This window comes from Ranitomeya imitator, chromosome 6, assembly GCF_032444005.1.
Source record: "Ranitomeya imitator isolate aRanImi1 chromosome 6, aRanImi1.pri, whole genome shotgun sequence".
In the NCBI taxonomy this organism is placed as follows: Eukaryota; Metazoa; Chordata; class Amphibia; order Anura; family Dendrobatidae; genus Ranitomeya; species Ranitomeya imitator.
The window spans coordinates 131,301,263-131,327,305 of NC_091287.1; the positions used below are offsets into that span (position 1 = coordinate 131,301,263).

A 26,043-nucleotide genomic window follows, 5' to 3' on the forward strand; every position below is an offset into this window, starting at 1 on the left:
GAGGATCCAGACATTACAACATGGGTTCACAAATTATTCTTTCTTTGTGCGGTAAAACATTTCCCTGCCTGTTTTTAAATAATGTTTTACTTCAAAGAGAATCAACGGTGATCCTGTGCTGTCCGGTCTGTAAACTTATTTTTGTGTCCTCCCCTTTCCAGGATCTGTGGTATTGTTTTCCAGCAGCAGGGGCAGAGGCACATTTATAAGATTATCTCAGCACAGGAACATTTTATTTAAACCCATCCAATCGTGGAAGGTATTACTGTTCCAAGATCTATTGATTAAAATCAACTTTTGTTTGTGGGAAAACCCCTTTCTGACATCTGATGTACTATCCCGTCGAGGTGGCTTGGGCCTATATGACCAGATAGTATGTCATATGCGATCAGCCGCGCTCATGAGGGGGGAGGGGGGGATGGCGTCATTGGTGTCAGCTGATTATCACAGCTGACATCCAGCACTATGTGCCAGGAGCCGTCACGGACCGCTCCCGACACATTAACCCCTGGAACACTGCGATCAAACATGATTGCAGCGTTCCGGTGGCATAGGGAAGCATCGCGCAGGGAGGGGGCTCCCTGCGTACTTCCCTGAGACCCTGGGAGCAACACGATGTGATCGCATTGTTCCTAGCTTCTCCTCCGTCCTCTTCCCTACAGGCCCCGGATCCAAGATGGCCACGGGGGACCTTCCGGGTCCTGCAGGGAGGTGGCTTACCAGCGCCTGCTGAGAGCAGGCGCCGGCAAGCCTCCAGCACTGTCTGTCAGATCGCTGATCGCACTGCCTGTCATATCGCTGATCTGACACAGTGCTATGCAAGGTGTCAGATCAGCGATCTGACACTATACAGTGACTTCTCCCCCTGGGACAAAGGGAAAAAAAAAACACTGTAAAAATATATATTTTTTAAATTCCTAGTTGAACTAGAAGGACTTATAGTCTTCCTTCAACCTTAATAACTATGTAAATAAAGAACAAAAAAAAAATATTGTTCCCATAAATACATTTCTTTATGTAAATAAAAAAACAAAAAAAACAATAAAAGTACACATATTTAGTATCGCCGCGTAACGACCTGTAACGACGCGGCCTAAAAAACTGACCCACTAGTTAACCCCTTCTGTGAACACCATAAAAAAAATTTAAAAAAAAAGAGGCAAAAAACAACGCTTTATCATCATACCGCCGAACAAAAAAGTGGAATAACACGCGATCAAAAAAACGGAAATAAAAATTGTACCGCTGGAAACGTCATCTTGTCCCGCAAAAAACGAGCCGCCATATAGCATCATCAGTGAAAAAAATTAGTTATAGCCTTCAGAATAAAGCGATGCAAGAATAATTATTTTTTACATAAAATAGTTTTTATTGTATAAAAGCGCCAAAACATAAAAAAAATTATATAAATGAGGTATCACTGTAATCGTACTGACCCGAAGAATAAAACTGCTTTATCAATTTTACCAAACGTGGAACGGTATAAACGTCTCCCCCAAAAGAAATTCATGAATAGCTGGTTTTTGTTCATTCCTCCTAACAAAAATCTGAATAAAAAGCGATCAAAAAATGTCACGTGCCCGAAAATGGTACCAATAAAAATGTCAACTCGTCCTGCAAAAAAAAAAATACCTCACATGACTCTGTGGGCCAAAATATGGAAAAATTATAGCTCTCAAAATGTGGTGATGCAAAAACTATTTTTTGCAATAAAAAGCGCGTGACAGCTGCCAAACGAAAACTCGCTATAAAAGTAACCCCCCTTTATCACTCCCTTAGTTATGGAAAAATAATAAAATAATTTTTTTTTATTTATTTCCATTTTCCCATTAGGGTTGGGGTTAGGGTTTGGATTAGGTATACGGTTGGGTTAGTGGTGTGTCAGGGTTAGGGGTGTGGTTATGGTTAGGGGTGTGTTGGGGTAAGGGATGTGTTGGGGTTGGGATTAGAGTTAGGGGTGTGTTCGGGTTAGGGGTATCTTGGGGTTAGGGGTGTGGTTGGGGTTAGAATTGGGGGGTTTCCACTGTTTAGGTACATCAGGGGCTCTGCAAACGCAACGTGACGCCCGCAGACCATTCCATCAAAGTCTGCATTCCAAACGTCACCACTTCCCGTCCGAGCCCCGACGTCCGCCCAAACAGTGGTTTACCCCCACATATGGGGTATCGGCGTACTGAGGACAAATTGGACAACAGCTTTTGCTGTCAAATTTCTCCTGTTGCCCTTCGGAAAATAAAAATTTGGGGGCTAAAAAATCTTTTGTGGGGAAAAAAGTTTTTTTTTATTTTCACGGCTCTGCGTTATAAACTTTACTGAAACACTTGGGGGATCAAAGTTCTCACAACACATCTAGATAAGTTCCTTTCGGGGTCTAGTTTCCAATATGGGATCACTTGTGGGGGGTTTCTACTGTTTAGGTACATCAGGGGCTCTGCAAACGCAACGTGATGCCCGCATACCATTCCATCAAAGTCTGCATTCCAAAACGGCGCTCCTTCCCTTCCGAGCTCTGCCATGCACACAAACGGTGGTTCCCCCCCCCCACATATGGTGTATCTGCGTACTCAGGACAAATTGCACAACAACTTTTGGGGTCCAATTTCTCCGGATACCCTTGGGAAAATAAAAAATTGGGAGTGAAAAGATCATTTTTGTGTGGAAAAAAATTATGTATTAATTTTCACGGCTCTATATTATAAACTTCTGTGAAGCACTTGGGGGTTCAAAGTGCTCACCACCCATCTAGATAAGTTCCTTAGGGGGTCTAGTTTCCAATATGGGGTCACTTGTGGGGGTTTCCACTGTTTAGGCACATCAGGGGCTCTCCAAACGCGACATGACGTCTTATCTCAATTCCAGCCAATTTTGCATTGAAAAGTCAAATGGCACTCCTTCCCTTCCGAGCTCTGCCATGCGCCCAAACAGTGGTTTACCCCCACTGTCCTGGCGTACTCAGGATAAATTGTTTAACAACTTTTGGGGTCCAATTTCTCCTGTTACCCTTGGTAAAATAAAACAAATTGGATCTGAAGTTTGTGAAAAAAAGTTAAATGTTCATTTTTTTTTTTTTTTTTAAACCTTCCAAAAATTCCTGTAAAGCACCTGAAGGGTTAATAAACTTCTTAAATGTGCTTTTGAGCACCTTGAGGATTGCTGTTTTTAGAATGGTGTCACTTTTTGGTATTTTCTATCATATAGTTTTTTTTTCACAAATAAACGCAGGTAATATCAAAGAAATTTTACCACTATCATGAAGTACAATATGTCTCGAGAAAACATTGTCAGAATCACCGGGATCCGTTGAAGCGTTCCAGAGTTATAACGTCATAAAGGGACAGTGGTCAGAATTGTAAAAATTGGCCTGGTCATTAACGTGCAAACCACCCTTGGGGGTAAAGGGGTTAGGGTACCGTCACACAGTGGCATTTTGATCGCTACGACGGCACGATTCGTGACGTTCCAGCGATCTCGCTGTGTCTGAGAACGCTACTGCGATCAGGGACCCCGCTGAGAATCGTACGTCGTAGCAGATCGTTTGAAACTTTCTTTCGTCGTCTAGTGTCCCGCTGTGGCGGCGTGATCGCATGGTGTAACAAAGGTGTGCACGATATTGTATACGATGTGCGCATAGTAACCAACGGCTTCTACATCGCACATACGTCATGAAATTATCGCTCCAGCGTCGTACATTGCAAAGTGTGACAGCAGTCTACGACGCTGGAGCGATATTGTTACGATGCTGGAGCGTCACGGATCGTGCCGTCGTAGCGATCAAAATGCCACTGTGTGACGGTACCCTTAGGTGTAGTAGAGATGAGATAAGGGATTGAAATGTAAGGTGCACAGGAATGTCCAGTGCATTCCTGGAAGAGGCGATGCCTGATCCCTTGAGAAAGTTGTATAATGTAGATCCACTGCACTCAGCAATAAGGGGCTTCTACAGTGGAGCTCTAATTAACATGTCAAAGTATAAAGAACTCTGCATTCTTAGTACGGCAATCAAAATCTGGTGTGAACAGTCCAAAAAAAGTAGGCCTTCCACAGATAATACTGCAGTAAATGGAGGGTGGAGAAGATTGTAAAATTAGCATAAACAGAGATAAGCAATTCATTATCTCCCTCTAAGGTCTTGCTTACACCACTGTAATTTCCATACAGTCAATGTTATGCTATGCCGCACATGTCAGATTTTTTTTTTCTCTTACTGAGCCGATCTGAAGAAAAAAAAATCATAGCAGGTCAGAGTTTGATGCAGTATTCAGATTGCACTTGTCCATGCAAATCAATGAGTGTGTGAGGAAATAATCGGAGTGCACTCGGATGACATCTGAGTGCAGTCTGACTTCCGTTGCTTCACAGGATGAAGAAGATTGAGAAAGTTTGTTCTCCATCTTCTCCTCAGTGTGCTCGGATTCTCTCTTCCTAGAGGATTGGATCACACTATGCTGACACTGATCGGAGTATTCTTTGCATAATCGACCTGATTCTCTCGGATGAGAAAATCTACGGCTGTCTGACCTTAGGCTAAGGCTAGTCAGGGCCATTTCTGCAGTTCCAGTATCGTTTTTACAAGTCTACAATCTTCTATACCCTCCACTCTTGGCAGTCTTGCCTGAAAATGGTTGACTATGGACATGACATTAAATTGGATTGCCTCCCGTCTATATAAATTATTGATCTGGACTTCCTTCATGTGCAAACGTCTTCGTTTAATGTCTCTGTAAATACTTTATGTACATAGAATTCTTTATATTTGAAATATAGGGAAAACAGATGTTAAAGGGAATCTGTCAACAGGTTTGTGCTATGTACTGTTATGACCACAAAGTTAGCACAGTAAAGGCCTTTTTCTCTGGAATTGGCAGAAACTGGTCACTTTTAACCTTTCTTTTTTAACCTTTAAAAGGTCCTCTTTCAAGGGAATCTGTCAGCAGCATGATGTAGGGGCAGATTCCTGCGATGTGTCTCCTTTGGACTGCTTTGTGTAGTTTGGATAGAATCCCTGTTTTCTCTGCTGTAGATGTAGCGGTGCTCAGAATGTGGAGCTGTGTATAGCCCGCCCACACCCCTGATTGGCAGCTTCCTGTGTACACTGCACATTGTCCGCAAGCTGCCAAGTCCTCTGTTCCTCTTTATAATGGAGATTGCTGTGTAGTTGTTTTTGTTGGTCATTTTGACGCTGATCTGTTGCTCCTTCTCCTAGCCAGGACAGAGTGACATGGAGGAGCGCAGATGAGCTCACCTGGCTTTTCCAGCAACAAGGGGAGAAGCAGAAGCTCCACCGGTGTCTCATGAACTTGTTTGTATCTCAGAATCTTTACAAAAGGTTTGTCTGTGGCCGAACACATCAGTTCTTCTAATATATTCGGCAGTTTGTGATTATTTTGTCTTGTTTCCCATTTCACGACATTGACTTCATAGAACTTGGGGCTCTCCAGGACTTAGGTTATCGATGGGTCATCAGTATCAGTGGGGCAAACCACTGGCATGCCCACCAATCCGCTGTTTGCAGGTCCTGCAGTGACCTGAAGTAAAGTGTGTCCGGAGAGGGGACCTCACAGCTCTGTACCCCGTGTAGTGGCCATTCTAAGGTACTGAATCTCTGCCAGGTCTTATTCCCTTCAATGGAAGCTGAGCTGCAGCACTCGGAAACAGCCACTACAGTGTTTGAAGCTCTGCTCTTCTGGCTCTGAATACTATGTGTACCACTGCAGCCAGTGACCTCAGATGGACAGTGCCTGCAGCCAATCACTGAGTTCAGCGGTACATGCTGCCAGACATCGGGAGCTGCTGCAGGCACTCAACATTGGACCCTGGTGAAGGGTTTTCTTTACAACAAACTACACGGGGTGGGGACACAATTTTCTTGGATATGGAAAAAGAACTTTAATATCTATGTCCTCGACAACCCCAAGACTGGACCATTTACCTCTGTTCATGACCAGCCACATTTTCGAGGTGTATGTGATGCTGGCATAATAGTGCCAATGATAGGGCAAATTCGGCCTCTTGTTCCTTCCCAGCACCCGGTGGTCACATGTTCTCTAAGTCCAGAGGAGGAGGCACTGTCCTATACTGTATACGCTGTGGCCGTTTAGTGATCAGGAAGGCAGATATAGTATTAAACCTTCCCTGCCTTCTCTATGTAAACTCCGGGTGTCTGATAGCCAGCACCCCGCTCATGCAGCTGCCCGATCCCATGTAACTGCTTTCTCTACAATAACATTATAGAACATGATGGCAGAGTACGGTAATTTAGTTGGGTATTCCTGAAGCGGTGACGAAGAAAGGCATTGGGCATTTCTGACTAAGATAAATGTATTCATTTGTTCCCAGGGGGCATTTTGCTGAACTGCTCAATTACTGGCAACTTGTTGGGAAAGACAAGAACTCAATGGCCACAGAATACTTTGATGCTCTGAAGCAATACGAGAAAAGCTGCGAAGGAGAGGAGAGGATGACGTGTTTAGCAGACCTGTATGAAACACTCGGGCGTTTCCTCAAAGACTTGGGCCTCCTCAGTCAGGTCTCTTGTTTCTACCATGAATCTATTCTTTCATTCAGAAATCAAATATAATGATTAATTCTTAATTTAAAAAAAAAAATGTAATTTAGGATTTAATTAAAAATCTAAGTGAAAAATATATGCATAGTGTCGAAACCTCACTCTAGCTGTCTCGTATGGAGAATAGATGACCATCAGTTGAAGACAAGTCATTATCTCTACTTGCTTCACCTGTAGTTCTACCTTAATCCGATGTTCTCTATGATGTCCAAACCAGTCGTGGGTTCCATGACCCCAAACTCAGCAGCCTAATATACCCCTATGAGGCTATCGAATCCAGGTCAGGAAACCGGCAGCTGGTCAAGACATCACAGTCTGAACTCCTATCATGTTGGACTTGTGAAACTGACCTTACATAGACTATCTGAGTAAACGGAGACAGGATCAAGTGTTGCAGCCTGGCAATCCCATAATAAGAGTGTTGTTGTAAGGCAATCTATCCTACCAAACATAACACTATATTTCAGAGGTGGGTTGGCGCGTGTTCGATCGAGCCATTTTATCCATATAGTTGGGATAACTAATGTGTGCCCATAACTTTTCTATCATTGATAGGTTGTCCTAAATCTCTATTCCTCTATGTTCCTGTCATGTAGTTCTTCAGTCTTACACCTGTTTTAATGCATAGGCTGTGACGCCTCTCCAGCGGTCATTAGAGATCAGAGAGACCGCTCTAGATCCGGATCACCCCAGTGTGGCTCAGTCCCTTCACCAGCTGGCAGGAGTCTATGTACAGTCCAAGAAATTTGGAAATGCTGAACAGCTTTATAAACAAGCTCTAGAAATAAGTGAAAATGCCTATGGTAGCGAACACCTGAGAGTAGCCTGGGAGCTTGATGCATTAGCTGTCTTGTATCAGAAGCAAAACAAGTAAGACGACTGATGGCAAACCCGACATACGTGTGCTACTAATTATACCGCACTTCTACTTGTATTGCATGGGATGGCACTTACTAACACACGCATGCATTAGTAGCACAGCTGAGTGTAACAGTCAGTAGCTGCACTTTAATATCTGGATACATTAACTTCAAAGTAGCCTAAAACCCCCGTCTAATCCCAAGCTCCCTTGTATAGCAGGTATCCTTTGCAGCGTAAAGTGATGGTGGTCTTATCACTATTTTTGTTTTGTACAGATATCCGCAAGCTGAACAACTTAAGAAAAGATCTTTCAGAATCCGTCAGAAAGCTGCGAGGAGGAAAGGGAGTGTGGTAAGGTTCCCATTAATCTTCATGACCTTCCCTGACTCTGGGCAATTGCTATTACTTTACATCAGACATTGATAATAAAGAGATTTCAAGTTAGATTTTCCTCTTTTACTCCAGGGATTGAAAGGATTTTTCAAAAGAATCTGAAAAAGTGAAAAACATGATTTTTAAAGGGTCCAAAGTGTGCGCTTTCTGCACACGCGTAGGGTTCATACACACGACTGATTTTTTTCCCACGCGAGTGTTATCTGTGCTTTTTTACAGATGGCACTCGCACCTGTGATGTTCACAGAGAAAATCAGCCACAGAGTGTCAGATAGAAATCAGCAATGCAAGTCTGAGTCCATGAAAATTTTTTTCCAGTTAATCGCCTTGAAGACCTGATGTTTAATACAGATCTGCTTGGATTCTGGAGATTTACTCTGCTTTACATTGTCTTGTCTGGTTGCTAGCCCCTTCACTATTAACCAATCCCTTAGGCTGGAGCTACACTTTAGCATGTGCCGCTCGCCAGCAGTTTTCATATATGTGACCTTAAACATTTCCACAACTTGTCTGCGACTTGCTGTCTTGCAGTTATTTTAGAACTGCAATTTTACTGTAAAAAAAAAAAAAAAACAGCCAAATTGCTGACTAGTCACAGTCCCATGAGACTTGTATTGAAGTGTTTGGCAAGTGAGCTATTGGCATCATTGCACCACCAGCAGAAGATTGAAGACATTTGTGACTATCGCAGTTGCAGTAGGGTGCAGGTCACTATTCAACACTAAAGAAAATCATAACACGTAATGTCACAATGGGACCCTGAAATCTCAATGTTGCGTGGCACATGTCGCTGTGTAGCTTAAATCTAAGCAAAACTGTGTATAACCTGGTCCTATTTGTTAAATATTTATTTTATTTATTTCCTTATTGATCTCCCTGAATTAGGACTCAGGACTATCTTTACTCGCTAAATAATCTTCGCTTTGTTCTCCGTAGCACTGAAATGAACAGAATCTTCAACTTTGTTCACAAATCCTCCATCACTAGTAACTATCAAGAGGCAGGTTCTAAAATGTTGTCAATGTGGCCCCATGCAAAATCCCACAAGATGTACAGTTGTGTGAAAAAGTGCCCCCTTCCTGATTTCCTATGCCTTCCTTTTGGATGTCTGTCACACTTAAATGTTTCAGATCACCAAACAGATTTAATTATTAGACAAAGATAACAGAAGGAAACACAAAGTCCAGTTTTTAAATGAAGGTCTTTATTATTAATGGAAAAAGAAATCCAAACCTATAGGGCCCTGTGTGAAAAAGTGATTGCCCCACTTCCTTAAAACATAAGGATGTGTTTTATCACATCTTTGGGAGGCTGAGTTCAAATTCCCTAGCCACACCCAGGTCTGATTATTGCCATACCTGTTCTCAATCAAGAAATCACTTACAGTGGGGGGGAAGAAGTATTTGATCCCTTGCTGATTTTGTAAGTTTCCCCACTGACAAAGACATGAATAGTCTATAATTTTAAGGGTAGGTTAATTTTAACATTGAGAGACAGAATACCAAAAATAAAATAAAGACAATCATATTGTATAAATTATATAAATTTATTGCATTTCTTTATCGCTTCATTGGGGGACACAGAACAACCGTGGGTGTATGCTACTGCTGCTAGGAGGCTGACACTATGCAAAAAGGAAAAACGCGTGGCTCCTCCCTGGCAGTATACACCCACCGACAGGCAGCAAGCACCTCAGTTTGTGCTTAGTGTCTGTAGGAGGCGGACCTGGATCTTCAGATCCGCTGCTAACCCTAACAACGATTTTGTTTTCTCATTCAGATACAGCATTCAGGGAATCGGGGTGTAATCTCTCACCCTGCCTCCCCAGGAGGGCGGTTGAGCGAGCAGTGTGGTGTCGCCCGCATCGCTACTCTCAGACCGCCGGCAGGACATTATCCCCTGTCACCCTCCCAGGTGCTCCAGGGTCTATACGGTGGCGGTCCTAGCCAAAACAGTCCCCCTCACCCCTCTCCTCGGAGAGGGCTGAGAGGAAGACGGTGGTCAACAGCGGTGACCCTCCCCCTTGTCTTAGGGGTTCAGGCCGTCTTTTGGATGAAGGATTTCGTATCCAGCGATCCTTCCCTCAACGGGCCCCTGGACGATCCTCTCCTTGCCTGTGGAACCGGACATGCAGGTAACTTCCACAGCAGCCGCTTTATCCGCAGCAGTATTTCTCAGACTGGCAGCGGTCTTATCGGCATTTTACTTTTGTTTTTACCGCTGCGACGGGCCACGCCCCCTCCCAGTAGACCACGCCCCCTTCTTGGGCGCGCTTTTTCGGCGCCCCTTTTTTCCTCAACTCAGGATCACACTTACAACCAGGCACGCCCTTCCTTTTTCTGTGCGGCCCTATCAGGAGCCTTGGCTCATTCTTTCAGCACAGCTCCGCCCCTTCTTCACCGCTGGGACTTCCTGCCTTTGCAGCTCCGTGCACAGGAGGCATCATGCGTTGGGGGACACAGATAACTCTGCTCTGTGGTGCAGTAGGCTTGCGATGTTATATCAGCCCCTCTCTCGGTATTATCCATACCACTGTAGGTTCACTTAGTCTATCCTGTAGGATAGCGCTGCCCTCTCCAGGTTCGTCAGTTCCTAACCTGGTGGACGCTGTCCTCCTCTCTCCTGAGAGGAAGATCATTTCATCACCTTCAGTGGCAGGTCATCACCACCAATGCCAGCCTACTCGGGTGGGGAGCAGCCTTCCGACATCACACGGCTCAGAGCCGTTGGACCACCCAGGAAGCTCTTCTTCCCATCAACCTCCTGGAGATCAGGGCAATCATCCATGCGCTACTCCACTGGCAGTCTCTTCTGATGGGTCTCCCCGTCCGCATCCAGTCGGACAATGCCACAGCCGTGGCGTACTTAGACCACCAGGGCGGGGCTCGCAGCGGCCAAGTAATGGCAGAAATGGCAAAGATCCTTCGGTGGGCGGAACGCCACGTTCCGGCCATATCAGCCGTTCATATTCCAGGGGTCGAAAACTGGGCAGCCGACTTCCTCAGCCGCCAGGGTCTAGCAGCGGGCGAGTGGTCTCTCCACCCCGCAGTCTTCGACCAAATTTGCCTTCGCTGGGGAACTCCGGACGTCGACCTCATGGCGTCCCAGATGAACCACAAGGTCCCTCAGTTTGTCGCCAGATCCCGAGACCCTCTTGCCGTCGGCCACGACGCTCTGGTAATTGCATGGTCCCAGTTTGTTTCCCTACCTGTTCCCTCCTCTCCCCTTGATTCCAAGGGTGGTGAAGAAGATCAAGTTAGAAGGGATTCCGGTCATACTGATAGCGCCGGACTCGCCAAGGCGTCCGTGGTACGCCAAGCTCGTAAACATGCTCGCGGATACTCCTTGGAGACTCCCGGATCGGCCAGACCTCCTCTCGCAGGGACCTCTCTACCGCCAGAGTTCTCAGTCGCTGAGTTTAATGGCATGGCCGTTGAGGCCGCAGTCTTGAAGGACGCGAGTCTCTCTCCCCAGGTCATACAGACCATGATCAGAGCCAGAAAGCCGGCATCTTTTCGTATCTACCATAGGTACTGGAAGGCTTTTTTCCGGTGGTGTGAAACAAATGAAGTTTTTCTGATGTCTTTTTCTCTTCCGGATTTTCTTGGTATCCTCCAGTCTGGTCTCGATTCGGGATTATCTCTCAGCACCCTCAAGGGACAAGTTTCTCCTCTGTCGATTCTCTTCCAGAGTGACCTGTCCTCCATTCACCAGGTTAGGACATTTCTACAGGGAGTGGCGCATATCGCCCCTCCTTTCGGTTCCCATTTGGAACCTTGGGACCTTAACCTGGTCCTTGGTGCTCTTCAGGCTGCTCCCTTTGAACCTCTTCAAGACGTGCCTTTTTCCCTTCTCTCTTGGAAGGTGGCCTTCCTCATCGCCATCACATCTATTAGGAGGGTTTCTGAGTTGGCATCTTTTTCTTGCCATTCCTCCTTCCTTATTCTTCATCAGCATAAAGTCGTTCTTAGACCGGTTCCCGAATTCCTTCCCAAGGTGGTCTCGGGTTTCCACATCAATGAGGACATAATCCTTCCATCATTTTGCCCTTCTCCGGCTCATCCTTTGGAGAAGTCCCTTCACAAGCTTGACGTGGTCAGGGCCATCCGGATTTATCTTTCTAGAACCGCTCCCTTCCGTCAATCCGATTGTCTCCTTGTGGTTTCCGAGGGTCATCGGAAGGGCCTTCAAGCATCTAAATGCAGTATCTCGCGTTGGATTCGTTCTGCAATATCAGAATTATACAGTGTTCATTAGGCACGTCCTCCAGGGGTGCGAGCCCACTCCACCAGAGCTGTCGGAGCTTCTTGGACTGTTCGCCACCAGGCTTCCGCCTTGCAAGTTTGCAAGGCCGCAACCTGGTCGTCTTTGCACACTTTTACAAGGTTCTATAGGGTTCATACCCAAGCCTCGTCTGATGCAGGTCTTGGTAGGAAGGTACTGCAGGCGGCGGTTGCGCACAGGCCGACCTGAGCTATTATTTATATTCTTTCTACCCACCCTTTTCTGGGACTGCTTTTGGACGTCCAACGGTTGTTCTGTGTCCCCCAATGAAGCGATAAAGAAAGAGGGATTTTTGGTACTTACCGTAAAATCTCTTTCTTGGAGCCTTCATTGGGGGACACAGCACCCTCCCTAATGTTTATTCTGGTACAGTTTTGGGGTCTAGTTGAGTTAGTACTTATACTTTATGAGTTATGTTACTTCTCCTACTGCTTTTTACACCAACTGAGGTGCTTGGTGCCTGTCGGTGGGTGTATACTGCCAGGGAGGAGCCACGTATTTTTTCCTTTTTGCATAGTGTCAGCCTCCTAGCAGCAGCATACACCCACGGTTGTTCTGTGTCCCCCCCAATGAAGGCTCCAAGAAAGAGATTTTACGGTAAGTACCAAAATTCTCTCTTTTGCAGTGAGAAATAAGTATTTGATCCCTCCGGCAAAAAAGACTTAATACTTTGTGGCAAAAGCCTTGTTGGCAAGCACAACAGTCAGACAGTTTTATAGTTGATGATGAGGTTTGCGCAAATGTCAGGAGAAATTTTGCTCCACTTCTCTTTGCAGAGCATCTCTAAATCATTAAGATTTTGAGGCTGTCGCTTAATATCCCTGTGTCATGTTAGTGATAGATCGCTAGTGGCAAAGGGACACCATAGGACCTTCCTGACAAAGTGAAGTAGACCGAAAGTTCCTCAAAAGCTAGACATCATGCCGTGATACAAAGAAATTTTGGAATAAATGAGAAACAAAGTACCGGTAATTGAGAGCTATCAGTCTGGAAAAGGTTATAAAGCCATTTCCCAAGCTTTGGGACTCCAGCAAACCACTGTGAGAGCCATTATGCACAAATGGCAAAAACTTGGAACAGTCGTGAACCTTCCCAGGGGTGGACAGCCAACCAAAATTAGCCCAAGAACGTAGCGACAACTCATCCAAGAGGTCACAAAAGACCCCACAACAACATCCAAAGAACTGCAGAGTTGCAGGCCTCACTTGTCTCAGTCAAGGTTAGTGTTCATGACTCCATCATAAGAAAGAGACTGCACAAAAATGACCTGCATTACAGAGTTCCAAGGTGAAAACCACTGCTGAGCAATAAACACATAAAGGCTTGTCTCAGTTTGCCAGAAAACATCTTGCTGATCCCCAAGACTTTTGGGTGATTACTCTGTGGACTGACGAGACAAAAGTTGAACTTTTTTTGGAAGGTGTATGTTCCATTACATCTGGCATAGAAGTAACCCAGCATTTCAGAAAAGGAACATCATACTAGCAATAAAATATGGTGGAGGCAGTGTGATGGTCTGGGGCTGTTTTGCTGATCAGGATCTAGAAGACTTGCTGTGGTAAATGGAATAATGAATTCTGCTGTCTACCAAAAAATCCTGAAGATGAATGTGCGGCCATCTTTTCATGACCTCAAACTGAAGCACCCTTGGGTTATTCTGCAGGACAATGATCCATAACACACCAACATGTCCACCTATGAATGGCTTCAGAAAACCAAAATTAAGACTTTGGAGTGGCCTAGTCAAAGTCCTGACCTTAACCCCTTCCCGACCCATGATGCCACGTAGGCGTCATGAAAGTCGGTGGCAATCCGACCCATGACGCCTATGTGGTGTCATGGAAAGATCGCGTCCCTGCAGATCGGGTGAAAGGGTTAACTCCCATTTCACCCGATCTGCAGGGACAGGGGGAGTGGTAGTTTAGCCCAGGGGTGGTGGCTTCACCCCCCCGTGGCTACGATCGCTCTGATTGGCTGTTGAAAGTGAAACTGCCAATCAGAGCGATTTGTAATATTTCACCTATTATAACTGGTCAAATATTACAATCCAGCCATGGCCGATGCTGCAATATCATCGGCCATGGCTGGAAACACTAATGTGCCCCCACCCCACCGATCGCCCCCCCCAGCCCTCCGATCTGTCCGGTACACTGCTCCGGCTCCCCTCCGTCCTGTGCTCCGGTCCCCCCGTGCTCTTGTCCGCTCACCCCGTGCTCCAATCACCCACCCCGTGCTCCAATCACCCCCCCCCTGCACTCCGATCCACCCCCCCCCCCCCCCGTGCTCCGTTCCACCCCCCCGTGCTCCGTTCCACCCCCCTCGTGCTCCGTTCCACCCCTCCCGCGCTCCGATTTCCCCCCCCCCCGCCCTGTGTTCCCCCCCACCCCATCATACTTACCCATCCTGCCGGGGTCTGTCCGTCTTCTCCCTGGGCGCCGCCATCTTCCAAAATGGCGGGCGCATGCGCAGTGCGCCTGCCGAATCTGCCGGCCGGCAGATTCGTTCCAAAGTGCATTTTGATCACTGAGATAGATTATATCTCAGTGATCAAAATAAAAAAAAATAATAAATGACCCCCCCCCCCCCCCTTGTCACCCCCATAGGTAGGGACAATAAGAAAATAAAGAATTTTTTTTTTTTCCACTAATGTTAGAATAGGGTTAGGGCTAGGGTTAGGGCTAGGGCTAGGGTTAGGGTTTCGGTATGTGCACATGTATTCTGGTCCTCTGCGGATTTTTCCGCTGCGGATTTAATAAATCCGCAGTGCTAAACCGCTGCGGATTTATGGCGGATTTACCGCGTTTTTTCTGCGCATTTCACTGCGGTTTTACAACTGCGATTTTCTATTGGAGCAGTTGTAAAACCGCTGCGGAATCCGCACAAAGAAGTGACATGCTGCGGAATGTAAACCGCTGCGTTTCCGTGCAGTTCTTCCGCAGCATGTGTACAGCGATTTTTGTTTCCCATAGGTTTACATTGAACTGTAAACTCATGGGAAACTGCTGCGGATCCGCAGCGTTTTCCGCAGCGTGTGCACATACCTTTAGAATTAGGCTATGTGCACACGCTGCAGATTTGGCTGCGGATCCGCAGCGGATTGGCCGCTGCGGATTCGCAGCAGTGTTCCATCAGGTTTACAGTACCATGTAAACCTATGGAAAACCAAATCCGCTGTGCCCATGGTGCGGAAAATACCGCGCGGAAACGCTGTGTTGTATTTTCCGCAGCATGTCAATTCTTTGTGCGGATTCCGCAGCGTTTTACACCTGTTACTCAATAGGAATCCGCAGGTGAAATCCGCACAAAAAACACTGAAAATCCGCAGGTAAAACGCAGTGCCTTTTACCCGCGGATTTTTCAAAAATGATGCTGAAAAATCTCACACGAATCCGCAACGTGGGCACATAGCCTTAGGGTTAGGGTTGGAATTAGGGTTGTGATTAGGGTTATGGCTACAGTTGGGATAAGGGTTAGGGGTGTGTTGGGGTTAGTGTTGGAGGTAGAATTGAGGGGTTACCACTGTTTAGGCACATCAGGGGTCTCCAAACGCAACATGGCGCCACCATTGATTCCAGCCAATCTCGTATTCAAAAAGTCAAATGGTGCTCCCTCAATTCCGAGCCCCGACGTGTGCCCAAACAGTGGTTTACCCCCACATATGGGGTACCAGCATACTCAGGATAAACTGCGCAACAATTACTGGGGTCCAATTTCTCCTGTTACCCTTGTGAAAATAAAAAAATGCTTACTAAAACATCATTTTTGAGGAAAGAAAAATGATTTTTTATTTTCACGGCTCTGCGTTGTAAACGTCTGTGAAGCACTTGGGGGATCAAAATGCTCACCACATATCTAAATAAGTTCCTTGGGGGGTCTAGTTTCTAAAATGGGGTCACTTGTGGGGGGTTTCTACTGTTTAGGCACACCAGGGGCTCTGCAAACGCAACGTGACGCCCGCAGAGCATTCCATCAAAGTCTGCATTTCAAAAAGTCACTACTTCAATTCCGAGCCCCAGCATGTGCCCAAACAGTAGTTTACCCCCACATATGGGGTATCACCGTACTCAGGAGAAACTGGACAACAAATATTGGGGTCAAATTTCTCTTGTTACCCTTGGGAAAATAAAAAATTGCAGGTTAAAAATCATTTTTGAGAAAATAATTTATTTTTTTTATTTTCATGGCTCTGCGTTATAAACTTCTGTGAAGCACTTGGGGGTTCAAAGTCCACACCACACATCTAGATTAGTTACTTTGGGGGTCTAGTTTCCAAAATTGGGTCATTTGTGGGGGATCTCCAATGTTTAGGCACACAGGGGCTCTCCAAACGTGACATGGTGTCCGCTAATGATTGGAGTTAATTTTCCATTTAAAAAGCCAAATGGCGTGCCTTCCCTTCCGAGCCCTGCCGTGCGCCCAAACAGTGGTTTACCCCCACATATGGGGTATCAGCGTACTCAGGACAAACTGGACAACAACATTTGGGGTCCAATTTCTCCTATTACCCTTGGAAAAATAGGAAATTCCAGGCTAAAAAATCATTTTTGAGGAAAGAAAAATTATTTTTTATTTTCATGGCTCTGCGTTATAAACTTCTGTGAAGCACCTGGGGGTTTAAAGTGCTCAATATGCATCTAGATAAGTTCCTTGGGGGGTCTAGTTTCCAAAATGGGGTCACTTGTGGGGGAGCTCCAATGCATAGGCACACAGGGGCTCTCCAAACGCGACATGGTGTCCGCTAACAATTGGAGCTAATTTTCCATTCAAAAAGTCAAATGGCGCGCCTTCCCTTCCGAGCCCTGCCGAGTGCCCAAACAGTGGTTTACCCCCACATATGAGGTATCGGCGTACTCGGGAGAAATTGCCCAACAAATTTTCTGATCCATTTTATCCTATTGCCCATGTGAAAATGAAAAAATTGAGGCGAAAAGAATTTTTTTGTGAAAAAAAAGTACTTTTTCATTTTTACGGATCAATTTGTGAAGCACCTGGGGGTTCAAAGTGCTCACTATGCATCTAGATAAGTTCCTTGGGGCGTCTAGTTTCCAAAATGGGGTCACTTGTGGGGGAGCTCCAATTTTTAGGCACACGGGGGCTCTTCAAACGTGACATGGTGTCCGCTAAATAGTGGAGCCAATTTTTCATTCAAAAAGTCAAATGGCGCTCCTTCGCTTCCAAGCCCTGCCGTGCGCCCAAACAGTGGTTTACCCCCACATATGAGGTATCAGCGTACTCAGGACAAATTGGACAACAACTTTCGTGGTTCAGTTTCTCCTTTTACCATTGGGAAAATAAAAAAATTGTTGCTAAAAGATAATTTTTGTGACTAAAAAGTTAAATGTTCATTTTTTCCTTCCATGTTGCTTCTGCTGCTGTGAAGCACCTGAAGGGTTAATAAATTTCTTGAATGTGGTTTTGAGTACCGTGAGGGGTGCAGTTTTTAGAATGGTGTCACTTATGGGTATTTTCAGCCATATAGACCCCTCAAACTGACTTCAAATGTGAGGTGGTCCCTAAAAAAAATGGTTTTGTAAATTTCGTTGTAAAAATGAGAAATCGCTGGTCAAATTTTAACCCTTATAACTTCCTAGCAAAAAAAAAATTTTGTTTCCAAAATTGTGCTGATGTAAAGTAGACATGTGGGAAATGGTATTTATTAACTATTTTGTGTCACATATCTCTCTGGTTTAACAGAATAAACATTCAAAATGTGAAAATTGCGAAATTTTCAAAATTTTTGCCAAATTTCCGTTTTTATCACAAATAAACGCAGAATTTATTGACCTAAATTTACCACTAACATGAAGCCCAATATGTCACGAAAAAACAATCTCAGAACCGCTAGGATCCGTTGAAGCGTTCCTGAGTTATTACCTCATAAAGGGACACTGGTCAGAATTGCAAAAAACGGCAAGGTCTTTAAGGTCAAAATAGGCTGGGTCATGAAGGGGTTAAAGAAGTTGTCCACTACAATATTTTTTTTCTTCCATAAATCTTGCTATTATGTGCCACTGAAAACATCCACTGTGTTTATTTTAGCAATATTGCCTTTTATCATGCTGTAGCAGCACATCTTCAGTGCTGGATCCAGCTCTCATGGGGTTAATCGACTTCCTTTCTCCTGAGTTATTGTGCTCTAATACTACAAGTTCCATGATGCATTGCACTGGCCACTAAGCCCGAACCTACCACACCCACTCCAAAACACACCCAAACCCCTGCCTCCTCTCTCTTCAAAAAGATTTGTGATGTCATTTCTGTCCAACCTCCTCTTTTACATTTGTCCAACCCACACTCCATTACACACAGATAGATAGGTAGATAGATAGATAGATATGGGATGGATAGATACATACAGAGATATATCTATATATTTATTTCCATAGATATGTCCATATCCATGTTTCTAAACCCCTTCACCCCTGGAGCTTTTTTTCGTTTATCGCTCCCCTTCTTTCCAGAGCAATAATTTTTCCGTCAATATGGCCATGTGAGGGCTTATCTTTTACAGGACAAGTTCTACTTTTGAACGACACCATTGGTTTTACTATGTCGTGTAACAGAAAATGTGAAAAAAAACTCAAAGTGCGATGAAATTGCAAAAAAAAGTGCAATCCCACACTTGGTTTTTTGCTTGGCTTTTTTTTGCTAGGTTCACTAAATGCTAAGGCTGTGTGCACACGTTGCGGATTTGATTGCCGATCCGCAGCGTTTTTTGCCGCACAGAATTGCAGCAAATCTGCAGTGTAGTGCACAACCAATGTGTCTGTGGGAGCCGCAGACTTGTTGTGCACATGCTGCGGTAAAGGCTGCACCGAAACGCAGCTTTTTTTTCGCAGCATGTCATTTCTTTTGTGCCGAACTGCAGCGGTTCTGCACCCTTAGACGTTCCTTGAGTCGGGCACATCCGCAGCAAAACCGCAGATGTAAAAAAGATCTTCAGGTTTGCTGTGGATGTGGGTCCGAGAAACGCTGCAGTTCTGGAGGAGGGAAGTGTGTGGGCGGTGACTGTGTGCGTGTATGTGGGCGGGGTCTGTGGGCTGTTTGGATGTGTGCGGGACTGTTCGGGTGTGTGCGGGGGGTCTTTTGGGGTGTGTGTGCAGGCATCATCCAATGGTACTACAAGTACACAGCATTCAATCTGCAGCTAATTCAGTGATGTCACTGCTCTATAGGACCCTCAGTGACACTCTGACAGGAGACAATGGCTCTTGCAGTGCCTCACTGAGAGGTTACTATAGTTCACTGGTCTCACTTTATGGCATTTGCTGCATAGGAACTTTCTCACACCGCAATGCCAAAAGTGACGTGTAGTCCCATCGGACGATGCCTGCACACACCAATGACCCCACCACACAGCCCCGCAGACCCCCCGCCCGCACACTCCAGCACCTTCGGCAGACCCCCACCACCACACCGGCCGCACATCTCAGCACATGAGCGTGGCCGGCCAGCAGACCCCAGCACAGCCCCGCCCGCCCCCAACACAGCCCCGTCCACCACCAGCACAGCCCCGCAGGCAGCCCTGCCCACAGCCCAGTCACTCTTGAGTGACTGCTGTCTGTTGAGGCTGGGTCACGCCTGCTAATGACGTCACGTCAATTTCCAGAGTCTGGAAATTGACGTGACGACGGCGGAAGTTAGCGGCGGCTGCAGCCTGGGGGTTATGTGACCCGGACTCAGCCGCCGGCATAGCGCCCCTCACAGGCGAAAAAGGCAACAGAAGGTATTTATAAAATTCATTAGGGGCCCCGGGGGGATACATTGGGGGGTTAACTGAAAGTAGTGGGCAATCCCTTTAATCTGATTGAGATGCTGTAGCATGTCCTTAAAATGGCGGTTTATGCTCGGAAACCCTCCAATGTGGCTGAATTACAACAATTTTGCAAAGATGAGTGGGCCAAAATTCCTCCAGAGTGTTGTAAAAGACGCATTCCAGTCACCACAAACCCTTGATTGCAGTTGTTTCTGCTAAGGGTGGCCCAACCGGTTATTAGGGTTAGGTGGTAATCACTTTTTCACACAGGCCCTGTAGATTTGGATTTATTTATCCATTGATAATAAAGACCTTCAGTTAAAAACTCCATTTTCACACAACTGTACCTCTCAGTTTCCAATTTATGTTGTTGTTCTCTATTTCACAAGGCTTTATAAAATGAGGGGTTTCTATGCAGTTAGTTGTGAGGCACTAAATATTCCGCTAAGTCAGCCTTCAGCTGTATCTCCTTTACCTGACCTTCCAATGAGAGCATATCAGAAAATATTACTGAAACATCTTGTCAATGCTGCTAGGTCCCCAATCCCTGCTCCTGGCAGTCAAGTTCTCCAGTCTGTGAGTCACTGGATCCATAAAGCGGATGATATTATAAGAATGTTAATTTCTAAACTTTAATTTCTAATTCAGTATCTCTCAGATCACTCTCTTGACCCTTTACAATCCATTTTCCACTCTTAAGACTATACTGAAACTGCTATTACTAAAGTCTCTAATGACCCACTAACAGCTAAATCTTACGGTCACTGCTGCCTGCTGTTTCTCCTGGATCTCTCTGCAGCATTTGACACTCTGGATCACCAGCTCCTCCTCACTATGCTCTGCGCTATCGGCCTCAAGGACACCGTTCTCTCTTTGTTCTCCTACCTCTCTGACTGTTCCTTCACTGTATCTTTTTTGCTGGCTCTCCTTCCTCTGCTCTTCCCCTTACTGTCCGGGTTCCTCAGGGATCAGTTCTAGGTCCCCTCCTCTTCTCCTTATACACAGCCCCTATTGAACAAACCATCAGTAGATTCGGTTTTCCGTGCAATATCTATGCTGATGACACCCAATGATACACATCATCTCCTGACATCACTCCTGCATTACTACAAAATACTAATGATTGTCTGTCTGCTGTCTCTAACATCATGTCCTCCCTCTATTTAAAACTAATTCCGTAAAAAACTGAACTCGTTGTTTCCTCCCTCACTAACCTTCCTACACCCAATATTGCCCTTTCCGTGTGTGGTTCTACCATTACTCCCTCAGCCCACCCACAGTCTTGGGATTATGTTTGACTCCGATCTTTCCTCTATCTGATCACTCGCTCGCTCAGGTCACCTACACCTTAAAAACATCTTTAGAATTCAACCTTTTCTTACATTTGACTTTGCCAGAATTCTTACTGATGCTCTTATTCATTTTCATCTGGACTATTGCAACTCTCGACTAATCGGTCACCCTTTTAATAAACTCTCCCCTCTCCAATCCATCCTGAATGCAGCAGCCAGGATTATATTCCCTACATCTCCTCCCTCTTCTCTATCACCCCACACATGTCCTCCATTCTGCTAATGACCTAAGACTAACATCCGCAATAATCCGAACCTGCCATTCCCATCTTCAAGACTTCTCATGAGCTGCACCAATTCACTGGAATGAACTACCAATTTGATTAATTCCCAACACCTACAGTTTTAAGCGTCCCTAAAACTGCACTCCTTTAGACTGCTCGATCACCTCACTTATGTAACGATTCCTGTTTTGCCCTTACGTTTTTTTTTTCCAAATCTGATTCCTTGTAGCATCTTCTTACACACCCTCTTTCTTGGACCCTGTGGATCCTATTTCAAGCCTCAGGCACATGGCATTTCCCCCTGGCTGAGAGTGGTTAATAGTGATTTATAGGTATAACCATTGTTCTTTTCAAATGGGTGTGGCCTTCCAGAGTCTGACAATTATCCAATCAGTGCTGGCAGTGTCAGACTGTAGGGACACACCCTGTTGTCAAAAGAAACAGTTATTGCTTGTCAATTTAATTCATACATTTTCAACCGTAATAACGGAGGAATGGAACGATGAAGAGTTCTAAGAGAATGGGTTTCAGACGGAGTTAAAGGGAAGGTATAAACTGACTCAAACGAGCACTTTCCCTTTTCTCTCTCATTAGTATGGGTTTGCCCTCCTAAGGCGTCGTGCTCTTCAGTTGGAGGAACTGACACTGGGCAAGGACACCTCCGATAACGCGAGAACTCTGAATGAGCTAGGAGTTTTATATTACTTACAGAACAACCTCGAGTGAGTACTGGATACTGACCAATGTAGATCCATATACATTTTATGTACTTTACATTATTTAATCTCTCACCATCATTTGTATATTTTATTTTTAATTATTTAATAAATGATGTAATAAATGTAATTTTTATTTTTTATTTTAATATTACGGTAAATTATTTTAATTTATTATACTTGAAAAAACAGCAGTGCAATGTCTATAACATAATATTAAAGTTAAAATAATGACATGGAAATTAAAAACATCACAAAAAAAGTGTACAAAATTCCTAACTTTACTTGGACAGTATATAATTTTCTAACACATTCCATTTAATATTGTTTTCCTGGCGCTAACCTGCTTTAGGTGAAATTTGCTTCTTCTAACATACATATCTCAACATTGAAATTGCAACACCAAGAATCATAGCATCAACAGATGTTTTCATAATTTGCATATTATTATCACATTTCTTGATTTATTCAGTGTTAGGTTTGAATGCCTCATACAGAAATACATGCACTTACACGCCTTTGCTGCTATCGGTGACGTTAATGAGGTTGTCCTGTCTAAAAATGGTAAGTCTGCAGTCACTCTGTGTGACTGCAGATTTATGAAGCCCTCCAGCGCACGCACTGTGGTCTGCGAGGATTTGCTGGTTTCAGCCTGGTGATGTATGCGTTATGCATATTTTCAGCCAGAACCTGACTAGTGGGTGTGGCCTCGCTCCATACACTTGTATGAAGTGAGGCTGTGCCCCATCTAGTGGCGCTGCCATCCAGTGGGCATGGCCTTGCTCTATACAAGTATATGGAGCGAGACCACGTGCAATAGTCGGGTGCTGGTGGGATTATTTATAACGCATACATCATCAGCTCAGGAACCAGCGAATCATCACAGTGCATTCACTGGGGGAATTTATATGTCTGCAGTCACACAGAGTGACTGCAGACTTGTCATTTTCAACCGGACAGCCCCTTTAATGGTTGTATGAGGAATGTTCTGCTCAATGCATTTGGACATGCCAGTCATCAAGATCTGCTGCTGGCAGCTCCCCTTTCAATTGCCAAGTAATAATCATTTTGGCTGCTTTGTTATCATAACAAACTTGCAGACTGGCATTGTCATGTTAAAAAACTGCTCTTGAGATACCCTTCAGAAATGATTGAACCACAGCTTCCACAATTGATTAATTCAGTGCTGCATGTGAAATTATACGTCACATGCCAAGCCTAAGGCATCAAACAGTGTCTACACAAATGATCAGAAGCCATTCACACAAAGTTGGACTACGAGCCAGATGTCCAGCTACAGGTGTTTAACTGACCTCACACCACCGTTCTCAAAGGGCATCGTGGTGCAGAACAAGGTAGCAATGGAAGGGGGGGTCTATCCTCTTCAGCAACAAGTCCCATTTTTGTATTGGATTGGATAATAGATGGAGATTGTTCTGCAGACCATGTGAGCAACACCGTGAAAAGTGAACATCACACCGATCCTACCTCCTGGATTATGGAGTGGAGAGGCATAATGTTGGTACCCGGACCCTTAGTTCTCTAGTCTTCATTCAAGGTACACTAACTGCTCAGTGTTACCTTGATTTAGTCATGAAACCAGGGGCCCTTTATGCAAAGTGTCCCAGGAGCCATTTTTCAACATAACAATATCAGGCTGCATGTTGTTGGTGGTACTGTGAGAAGCTTGTGTGGCTTGAACATGCTACAATGGTTTGCAGCTTATACATATTTGTTTCCATCGAGCACATCTTGGATGTCATTAGTTGGCAATTACAAAGGGAGCTGCCAGCAGCAGATCTTGATGATTTTTACTCCCAAGTGCAGTACATTCGTCAAACGATTAATAAACTTGTTGATAACTTGTCAATGCATGTAAGTGCATGTATTTCTGTACATGGTGCTCATATTCAATACTGATGTCACAATTTTGTTGCATTTGCATATCATTAAATATCTATCTTGTGATTTCCATAATCCCTTGGCTTTATCTTCTTGGTGTTGCAATTTCAATATTGAGGATGGTATATTAGGGATTCACATATATATTGCAGTTCCCCACATAGTTACTTGTACCCACAATCCAAAGGTAAGTCACCTGTATAAAGTCCTGTGATTGATATATGTCTCTTGTATTTTTTTTATCTTTGTAGAACAGCGGAAATATTTCTCAGGCGATCATTGGAAATGAGGGAACGTGTGCTTGGTGTAGACCATCCTGACTGTGCCCAGTCTTTAAACAATTTAGCTGCTCTGTATAACGAGAGAAAGCAATATGACAAAGCTGAGGAACTATACGAAAGAGCCTTAGACATCAGGAGGAGGGCGCTATCCCCAGACCACCCGTCACTCGCATATACTGTGAAGCATCTTGCCGTGCTCTACAAAAGAAAAGTATGACCTATGTTATATTTTTAGCTTATGCCAAAGACTCTCCTAGAGTGTTGCATGGAGTCTGTATTTTCATTCCTTCGGTCATTTTCACACCCGCCGATATGACCTTTGGAACCTGCTCCTAGTTTCAGACATTCCTAAGTATCTTTGGATTAGCACAGCTTCATCTTTGTGCTTTTACTGCCCATGAGTTATCGCTTCTTCCTCATGCTGATGTTGATACTAAGTCTGTGGTTTGGAGCGGCTGACAGATACACAGGCAAAGTGGTTTTCACCCTCCTTTTACGGTCTTTGTGTGTTATCTTTTCTATGCTCTAATTTCACATATTTTGTGATCTGCCCTCAATCTCTCTATTGCTTCCTCTTACACTGAAAAAATGGAGGTGCAGAAGAAACAGCTGTGCTGTATGATCTGTGTCAGGAGCAGCAGGATAGCCAGCTAGGTGAAGGAGTTACTTCATGCTTACGCATTATTGAACTTCTGTTCCATATGATTCACATATGAGGCTATGGAAGAAACTCATTGTACATAAGAATGAATAGGCTGGAAAGTGTTTTTAAATGTTATTCTGTATCAGGATTAAAAATTAGATTTTTCCTTATTTTAATCAGGGGAAGCTTGATAAAGCAGCACCACTTTATGAACTGGCTGTGGAAATTCGTCAGAAGTCATTTGGCCCCAAACACCCCAGTGTTGCTACTGCCTTGGTGAACCTTGCTGTATTGTACTGTCAAATGGTAAGCACTGTGTAGTTTCCTGGTACACTACTTAAAGGGAATCTGTCACCCCAAAAATCATATATGAGCTAAGGCCAACGGCATCAGGGGCTTATCTACAGCATTCTGTAATGTTGTAGATAAGCCCCTGATGTAACCTGAAAGGTAAGAAAAACAGGTAAATACTCGAGTATAAGCCAAGACCCCTAATTTTGACACACAAAAACTGGGAAAACTTAATGACTCAAGTATAAGCCTAGGGTGGAAAATGCAACAGCAACCGGTAAATTTCAAAAATAAAAATAGGTACCAATAAAGTAAAATTAATTGAGATATCAGTAGGTTAAGTGTTTTTGAATATCCATATTGAATCAGGAGCCCCATATAATGCTCCATAAAGTTTATGATGGGCCCCATAAGATGCTCCATATTAAAATATGCCCCATATAATGTTGCACAAAGGTTAATAATGGCCCCACAAGATGCTCCATAGGAAATTTGCCCCATATAATGCTGCATAAAAGTTGATTATGGCCCCATAGAATGCAGTTTATGCTGATATTATTAACTGCACAGTATATCTGCTGCTGCAATAAAACAAAAATACATACTCGCCTCTTTTTGCTGCCTGCTGCTTCTCAGCGTCCTCCGCAGTGACTATTCAGACAGAGGGCGGCACGCACACTAACACTTCATCACGCCCTCTGACCTGAACGTCACAGACCGAGGACATGAAAGACGGAGCCCGGCGGTGTAACAAGGACAAGGTGACTATCGCGCG

At 44.7% G+C, this 26,043-nt stretch overlaps 1 protein-coding gene across 2 annotated transcripts in view; it reads left to right on the forward strand.

Annotated features, from left to right (window-relative positions):
* NPHP3 (nephrocystin 3) overlaps window positions 1-26,043 on the forward strand; it is a 131,943-nt gene that overhangs the window by 91,393 nt on the left and 14,507 nt on the right. For both annotated transcript variants that reach the window (XM_069730099.1, XM_069730100.1), the window contains exons 20-26: window positions 5,204-5,326; window positions 6,337-6,526; window positions 7,194-7,435; window positions 7,702-7,777; window positions 22,030-22,157; window positions 24,305-24,545; window positions 25,158-25,283. In XM_069730099.1, the coding sequence (XP_069586200.1) occupies window positions 5,204-5,326; window positions 6,337-6,526; window positions 7,194-7,435; window positions 7,702-7,777; window positions 22,030-22,157; window positions 24,305-24,545; window positions 25,158-25,283 (1,126 nt within the window). The remainder of the gene's footprint in view (window positions 1-5,203; window positions 5,327-6,336; window positions 6,527-7,193; window positions 7,436-7,701; window positions 7,778-22,029; window positions 22,158-24,304; window positions 24,546-25,157; window positions 25,284-26,043) is intronic.